Source organism: Calliopsis andreniformis, chromosome 3 (assembly GCF_051401765.1).
Source record: "Calliopsis andreniformis isolate RMS-2024a chromosome 3, iyCalAndr_principal, whole genome shotgun sequence".
Taxonomy (NCBI): domain Eukaryota; kingdom Metazoa; phylum Arthropoda; class Insecta; order Hymenoptera; family Andrenidae; genus Calliopsis; species Calliopsis andreniformis.
The window spans coordinates 28,576,535-28,585,184 of NC_135064.1; the positions used below are offsets into that span (position 1 = coordinate 28,576,535).

Consider the following 8,650-nt stretch of genomic DNA (forward strand, 5'->3'; position numbering starts at 1 on the left):
TGTACCCTTGTACCCTTGTACCCTTGTACCCTTGTACCCTTGTACCCTTGTACCCTTGTACCCTTGTACCCTTGTACCCTTGTACCCTTGTACCCTTGTACCCTTGTACCCTTGTACCCTTGTACCCTTGTACCCTTGTACCCTTGTACCCTTGTACCCTTGTACCCTTGTACCCTTGTACCCTTGTACCCTTGTACCCTTGTACCCTTGTACCCTTGTACCCTTGTACCCTTGTACCCTTGTACCCTTGTACCCTTGTACCCTTGTACCCTTGTACCCTTGTACCCTTGTACCCTTGTACCCTTGTACCCTTGTACCCTTGTACCCTTGTACCCTTGTACCCTTGTACCCTTGTACCCTTGTACCCTTGTACCCTTGTACCCTTGTACCCTTGTACCCTTGTACCCTTGTACCCTTGTACCCTTGTACCCTTGTACCCTTGTACCCTTGTACCCTTGTACCCTTGTACCCTTGTACCCTTGTACCCTTGGGCCCTTGTACCCTTGGGCCCTTGTACCCTTGGGCCCTTGTACCCTTGGGCCCTTGTACCCTTGGGCCCTTGTACCCTTGGGCCCTTGTACCCTTGGGCCCTTATACCCTTGGGCCCTTATACCCTTAGAACCTTGGACCCCTGGACCCCACTGACGAGCAGGCAGTTGATAGATGACCACTGATCATCCTGGACGAGTAATTTTTTGAACAAATTTTAAATTTGTTTCTTCTGTTACTCTTATTTTGTCTGTACCTTGCCTCCCTCTTCTGCTTTCCCCTATTTTTATGTATTCTGCTCTACCTTATCCTCTAATAACAAGTTTCTTTCTTTATTAATATTTATGGTATAATATTTAATCAATATTTTATGACCTTATATTAAAAGAGAATGAAATCAATTGGTATTTTCAATTCCTACTTTTTTACAGCTCACATTATTCATGAAGTGAATATTTTCGCTTAAATGGTATGAAGAATAATATTTCAATATTCTATTTTATTCCGCTTTCCGCTAGGTGGATGTTGCACGGTTTCATCTAACCTCGCAAAAGTTACCTATAATTACATCTCTATCGAAATTTTTGTAAATTTAATTAAAATAGCAAGGGTGCGATTGCAACTGGTTAAAGTGTAGGTGTTTTCCTTTGTAACCTCTTTGAAATAAGCTGTATTTTACGAGATATGAATGTCTTTCTGCATGACTGATATAGACTGGGGTGGGAGTGGTAGTCGTCTAGCTGTGTTCCATTTTCACTGCAAGTACTGCGAATATGACGTCATCACAGTACCTTGCCAATAGCGTCCCATTTCAAGGAAACGAAAATTTAAGGTTTAACGAATCAGTCTCATATTCACATAGAATTCGTTTTTTGACTTTTGCATACTCGATGTGCTGATTGTAATAAATGAAATAGCTGTAGTTGCGCAATATCTATTGATATATTTACATAATCACATTGGCTGGTAACTATGGTTACCATAATGGTTCATGTTGCTTCAATTCCGCGGTCTCGCAGTTTAACGTATATTTGCAGTGCGTACAACATACATACTAACATATGTAAATACATTTATCCATGGTCGACACATGATTTCATATGATACTTATTCTATAGTCAAATTTCGTGTGGAAAAAGAAGGCTTAAACTTTATATCCCATTTAATGGACCAACTTTTAATGGCGCTAACGATAAAAGTAAGTGAAATAAAGTGATCTCATTTCAAACTGTAATGAAAAGTACATAAAAGCATAGTATACATGTATTTAAAATAATTACGTTTCTAGCTAGCGAATTACTAATGCGAATTATTGCATGAAAAGTAAATTACATACATACGTGTACGTAGACACGTAGATATAACTTACAGTATGTAACGCGATCGTGCGATTGAATGATTATATACATCTACATATAGGGGTAGACTTGATCCTGTATAAATTCCTTCTAGCACTTGAATATTAACGAAGACGGTGGTACTATTGAAAATGTCCATTCACGATCAAATATGTTGATTGTTGCGATCGATCTACTTTGTAGTTCAATTAAAAGTCGTACGGAACGAATTCTAAATGAAAATGAAGTAGAACATCGAAATACAGAATCAACAGATCTTCTGAAGAATATTGAAAAAACTACTGTTGATGTAGAAAGTATGTACAACTTGTATGTTATAAAAATAAAACGTCATTGTTTAAGAATCTCAATAATAGATAAAAATTTAGTATAGTTATTTACGGTCTTATGATCATACGATCGTATCTATGTATAACGAATTATCGAAACATTTTTAATGAACGATTTTCGACAGGATGGACGATTGACCTTTGGAAGAAAAGATCATTATTCGTTCACCTTCGACGAAGTGCTAGACTGAATTGGAAAGCATGGTTGACTCTAGAGAAAAACGTCGAAAAGAATTTGAAACGCATGTCTGCGGTCAAAATGTAATTTTTTTTGTCGTTTCCTCGAAAAAGAACCAATGATGAGACGGTGTTGATTCGCATTGTTTAAATCGTACTTCGTCATAACTACATGAATTCTTCCCACACAGTATGTATATATATTATCAATTCCTTAATAAGAAAAGACAAATTGAAAACGTTTCAGTGAGGAACTCTCCTCGGAGATGCTAAAAAAGATTTTGAAAAATCAAGTACGGGATAAATGCATAGAAAAAGAAATACACTTGATGAAGTTGTATTTAACGACTATAATCGAAGCGCAACATTTGAAGGAAAACTACTTATACAAGAAACGGTAAGAATGGTAATTCTACAAATCTAAGAATGTTGCTGAAATTATTAATTGTGAGATACAATTGCATAGTTCCGAAACGAAGCAACGATGCTTGGACCAACTTGCAAAGTACGATAATAAAATTGGGACTCTGTACAATTATAAAACTTCTCTTCTACAAGATAAAAATATCACCGAGAAAGAGTATAACATCATTCAGGTTTGTTTCGTTTACTATTGCACTTTTACTTGTTTCTTTTTGTTTTGCATGAGCATATGCATTATAAACCTATCATAACTTATTGTTGCAGAATCAACTAATCGATCAACGCGTTTTGTACGATCGATTAAAGGAAGAACGTGAAGTAATGATGATGAAAGTCTTTTCAGCAAAGTTAGAAATTTTCCGTCGAAATCGCGCAGCGAAAATTATTCAACGACAGTGGAGATCATACTGCATGCGCATACTTTTAAAAAAAAAGAAAAGCAGAAAGTGATATGCCTATTATTATATTATAATATCTGTATGTATATGTAGCGGATAAATTTTGAAAAAAAATCGCAATTCAAAACTCTGCCTAATCAAAATTATTGTAAAAGATACGACCGTTTTTTCATTACTTAATGTTATTTTATGAAAATAAATTCGTTGAAAAGTTCATTTAAGAAAATATAGACTCCATAAAATAGCGACAATACGTACAAGTATGTAGGTCATGTATTGAAAGCGTGACAATACACTTTTTGAGCAGAAAAACATTAAGTATCATACTATATTGATCTTTCGCTATGTTTAGAAATCTATCTCCCTTCCCCTTACTTGTTTTACTCTCGGTATGCTTTAATTTTGACTATAGGCGGACAAAAGTAAGTAGGTTCTTAAAAGAGTATACTAAAGAACGAAAGTGGTATACAGGATGTATAGATGATATACCTACAGTTTATGGAAAATTGAAGGAATAGGTTTAGACCCAAAAATAACGTCTATAACAAGAATAACGCAATGAGAGAGATACCTAAGGAAGTGAGGGTGAAGTAGGAAAATAAAGAAAGAATGGCAAATCGGTGAGAACTGGGAAATGGTTAGTTAGTCGCGTGGAACTGGACGCATGCTCGAAAATGTTCCCCCTCGGGGTGATATTCACCCTTCAGTGAGGCAAACCGAGCTAGTGGCTCAGGCTCAGGTTGGCAGACGGTCGATCGTTACGGGGTGAATCGGTGGTGGAACGTACCGTGAACCATCATATATATATATATGCACATACATCGTTCGTTACCATTTGTATTTATGTGTGACATTTTTCTGAAAAAATGTCTGTTATCAACGACTCTCAGATTTAGTTCGTGTAATTTTGATTTATGGGCTCGTCAAGAGGGGCGGGAGAAGAAAGGAATATACATGCGCGGAGAAATGATTGATTGAAAATAATAGAAAACTAGTGGTTAGACGACGAAACGATTCCTTGAAAGCGTACGTGATTCTGAGTGTACTGTGATGTCGAACGAAATTTGCTCGATATGACTCGATTGATTTGGGCGAGGTCGAAGCAGCATCCACTAACGTCGTTGACCATTGCCTAAATGCATGCCGACATCGGCTAGTCCGGATCCCGGGTCTCTTCTAAAACGAATGCGCACCACCTGTAGCTCAATATCCACATTCGAAAGGTCAACCGCCCCTCTATCGAGCATTTCGTTCTACGTAAGTGAAATATTTTGTATTTTTCTTTTCTTTGCATGCCCTTCCATCTTATTTCTTCGATGATGCGTGTGCGATTCGTTATTAGACTTTTCTAGGTAAGTAAAGGTAAGATTTTAACAAACATTTAAATCATACCTTTTTTTAAAACAGATAAGAAGACAAGTATAGAAGGCGGAGAAGGAGAAAAAGAGGAAAAAGAAAGTAAAAGAGCAGAAACGAAAGGAAAAAAAGTAAAAATGAAATAACGAAAAGAGCGACACACGAGGCAGAAGCGAAGAATAGTTGACACGTTTTACTATTTACACAACTGTGACAAAAAAGAACAGGTACCTATGCATCGTATTCGCGAGATGTAAATGCATATTGCTGTCACGTGACGAAGCTTCACTCCATTGGAAACGGCACATCGGTTGTGGCAATTATAACGATGACCGATAAAACGAAAGGTGTTTCTTGTAAATGGACCATGGAGGAACGAGAACGGATTTTATCTACAGGAACGTTAGATGAGAAGAAAGAAGCTTTTAAAGATGACGAAGAACTGATGAGAGAAACTACAAAATTTGTGAGCGATGTTATAGAAACGGCGACTACAGAAGCTTCGAAGAGAAAAGCTTACTCAAAGGTAATGCACGCATGATTAACAAGTACATATCATTTGCGCTATGTTGCAAATCTTTCAGCCAATTGTTCGTTGACACTTTCGTTTCATGTTTTAGGAAGGTGATGCCAACGAAGGTAAGAATAAGACCTAGAGAAGTATCTCTGCCATTACTGAAGCCACATTACTGATCAAACTCATGTATTGTATGTTTGCATAGGAAGTAGACTGAAAGGAGCTGATAGCATTGCTGGTTGGAATCACCGTGCACGCGGGTTCTGTAATCGATTATTAAATGCACTCTGCCCGTGCTTCACGACTAATGGTAAATCGTAGAGCGTAACGCGTTGGAACATAGCGATTTAGTTGCGCGGTATTGTTATCATTTTCGAATACCGTAGCTTTACACGCCTTACATCGCTCTTATTGTAACTCATTTCCTAAACCGATCATTGGACAGACTACACAAGCCCCAATATTCATATCATGTACAGGATAACTTCATATTTGAGAAAAAAAAACGAATTCCAAGGTATTTACACCTGTCACTTGAATGTTTTACCAACTACTACCTTCTACATTGTAGCTCCACTGTACCTAACTGTTTGTATGTACATATTTCCTTTCGCTGATGTGACGACGTTCATTTTAATGAAAAGGAACAGTGATTTTCAAAGTATTACTGCCAAGAACATAGATTCAAAGTACAGATACAGATACCAAGAGGCAGAATATAGATTTGAAAAAAAAAAAGAAACACGAAATGAGGTAAATTAATGGAAGCGAAAATCTAGCAAAAAATAAGATTTTCTCCTGGAAACGAAAAGAAGTGAAGGAACACAGGAGACTAAGAAAAAGAAACGAATGAAGCTCATATATCTTTACATCTGCGATGGTTAAATAGAACGATGTTACACGAGAAATATGTATGTACGTATAAAAGGTCGATGCAATCGTAATCATCGTCTCAACATTGGATACCCACAGCTGAGACTGTAATTCATAATTTTCGCCCTTGAAGATGCATGTATCACTACAACTGACAAGAAATTCACGATTCAGTTGGTTCTTACTTGAATCTTGAAAAATCCAGATAACTCAAACGCTTAAGAGAGCAATCACGATCAGCAACAGAATTATCTTTGTTCATGCTTGTTGCTAAACAAAAAACGCATTCATCGTTTCACTTGCATCGTATCCCTATCGTCTATAACACTTACGGTAGAAACTAAAGAAATCATCTACCTATACATATAGCATGTGTAATTTGTACATCGGTCATTGACGTATATACCTATGCATTAATGAGCGCACTTCACTTATTTTTTATAGTTTACATGGCTATGTGTATACCTACACGTCATAGCATAGATAGTGTATTAGAATGATAATCTCGATCTCGATACTCGTTTCATTGGTAATCTTCTACCTACGAATCCATCTATGTGCGTATGTTTATTAACGATAATGCGACCGATGAAACGATATCGAGATGTAGTACTTCATGCACGTTGCAACTCGTCACAAAAGTAGTAGATTCTCGAAAAAATGTTACATACTATCGGTATATCTATCTTTTTCGTAGAATTATTCGCCTGGACGCCGTACCGGTATCGCTTCACGAGACCCTAATCGGTTCCTGCCTTCCAGAGTTACCGATTATTGCTGGGCATCCATTGATTCGATGATGAATTTGTAGATGATTACGCGACACGATTACGCATCGCATACTCGTATATAACACAAGTGAACAGAATACGTCTTGGACAAGGATCGATCGTCTTTCACCTTATTCACTTTAAGTATTTCGACTTAATCAACAAGTGTTATCTACTTGAATTTTTGCGAACTAATACAAACTCTTCCATCCAATAATGTTTGCTTCTGTGCAAACATACATACCTGCATTAGAAGTCGGACAATGAGCCGAATTATTCTTCAATTGTGAATGAAATTCGATTTTGAAACGTTTACCCTGCAACACGGTATTTTCAATGTCTAATTATTGTATAATAGAAGCGAAAGAAATGGGTAAACGGATAGACCAAGTAAAACGATTTTTACTTTTACTTCTCTATTTTACTGTTTATATTTTATATGCAGTGGACAATTGGCTGTTCATAAAGTACCATACACACAAAGGAATAATATTGTTTCTTAGCAAAATGCGGTTATAACTAACATAAAAAATAATAAAAGATGTATTTTTGAATTGTTCTGGTAAGAAATTGTGGTGAAGATTATAAACAAGGCTAGAGAGAGTATATGAGCAAATATAAGGAAAAGAGGGGGGAGAAAGAGAGATATTTGCACTACTTGACGTGGGATCAACATATAAAAAGTCGATTGACTGACAATCAAAAAAATATATTATATATACATATATATGCGTGAATACATGTTTATAATATACAAAGTTCTGCTTATAATTGTTGTAAGAATCGATATTGATTTCTAAAAGGTAATGTCTAGGATCTACTTTGAATTTATTACGTTAAATCAATATATCGATATAATATAACCTGAACAGTGCAAGTCGGAAAGTAATATATCAAACGTACACAGGGTGTATCAGAAAATGTGCAACATTTTTGGAAAGCACATTCTAGACACGAAACCAATGAAAAAAGTTCACGTGCACATATGCCCGAAAACATCATTTTATATTGCATATGATGTGATATTTTTTTCAATATCTATGACTGTGCGCCATTCATTAAAGGGACCGGAATATCTCTGGGCTTAGTAGGACCTTAAAGGGGGTAACACACCACGCAAGCAAGAAATGAGCCAAAAATCTGTGCATTTCCGGACCTATGTGCACATAAACATTTTCCATTATTTACGTATGTAGAACCTACCTTGTAAAAATGTCTAACATATTCTGATACATCCTGTATTTATGTGTGTAGATAAATTTAACTATAAATGATACATATAAGCAGTCACCTTTATGTAACTATTGATAAATACATGTAAAAATGTAAACGCGAATGTTCACACAGTGTATCTATCCTTACCATTGTGGTAATTATGACAGCAATCGTACATATTACATATCGTAATGCTCTGTATACGTATATATGTGTACTTATGTACTATGTACATGCATACATAATAGGACATGTCACGCATCAAATCCCGCAACAAATTATTTAGATGATTCCGTTTATGAGAGATTGAAATTTCGAACAGGACACAAATTTTTCAAATGGAAAACGCAATGTTATCGGTGATCCATCTTCATTATTTGAATACGTATGCAACAGACAGTTCCTGTGTTTTTATGTAACGTGTCCATGAGCGAATAATAAGACCGATCCATATCAGTCGTCTCTATACTGCATACTACTGTATACGTATGTAGTTATACAATTACTTAGGAACTCATTTGCTTCGTTTCCGCTGTTGATCAATCGAATTTCGTGAACTTGGACATAGAAATATGATAGTTTGGTTCCATTACAACTTTACTTTAAATCCATGCCGTCTTTAAGGTATAGCTATACATACCTACTTATATGGATATGTACAAATTATTTTAAATTATTCTCAATTGCGCAATGTAAAATTTCGTTAATATAATGGCTGTAAATAGATAGTAATAAGTAGTATTGA

General features: G+C 36.1%; 2 protein-coding genes across 2 annotated transcripts; both read left to right on the forward strand.

Moving 5' to 3' along the window:
• Positions 1 to 1,512: 1,512 nt before the first annotated feature.
• Positions 1,513 to 3,433, forward strand: LOC143188747 (uncharacterized). The gene is made up of 6 exons (XM_076393171.1): positions 1,513 to 1,687; positions 1,942 to 2,143; positions 2,302 to 2,437; positions 2,601 to 2,750; positions 2,820 to 2,949; positions 3,041 to 3,433. The coding sequence occupies exons 1-6, from the start codon at positions 1,580 to 1,582 to the stop codon at positions 3,224 to 3,226; spliced, it is 912 nt and encodes a 303-aa protein (XP_076249286.1). The 5' UTR covers positions 1,513 to 1,579; the 3' UTR covers positions 3,227 to 3,433.
• A 490-nt stretch (positions 3,434 to 3,923) lies between these two features.
• Positions 3,924 to 8,278, forward strand: LOC143188748 (uncharacterized). The gene is made up of 5 exons (XM_076393172.1): positions 3,924 to 4,431; positions 4,582 to 5,056; positions 5,151 to 5,169; positions 5,253 to 5,357; positions 6,618 to 8,278. The coding sequence occupies exons 2-5, from the start codon at positions 4,859 to 4,861 to the stop codon at positions 6,662 to 6,664; spliced, it is 369 nt and encodes a 122-aa protein (XP_076249287.1). The 5' UTR covers positions 3,924 to 4,431; positions 4,582 to 4,858; the 3' UTR covers positions 6,665 to 8,278.
• The last annotated feature ends 372 nt before the right edge of the window (positions 8,279 to 8,650 follow it).

Excerpts from the sequence above, each read along its gene's own strand:
- LOC143188747 (XM_076393171.1), top strand. The coding sequence starts at position 1,580 with ATGATTTCATATGATACTTATTCTATAGTCAAATTTCGTGTGGAAAAA. Across the intron at positions 1,688-1,941 it reads TAATGGCGCTAACGATAAAA|CACTTGAATATTAACGAAGA; the intron begins GTAAGTGAAATA and ends AATTCCTTCTAG. Across the intron at positions 2,950-3,040 it reads AAGAGTATAACATCATTCAG|AATCAACTAATCGATCAACG; the intron begins GTTTGTTTCGTT and ends TTATTGTTGCAG.
- LOC143188748 (XM_076393172.1), top strand. The coding sequence starts at position 4,859 with ATGACCGATAAAACGAAAGGTGTTTCTTGTAAATGGACCATGGAGGAA. Across the intron at positions 5,358-6,617 it reads CCCGTGCTTCACGACTAATG|AATTATTCGCCTGGACGCCG; the intron begins GTAAATCGTAGA and ends TCTTTTTCGTAG.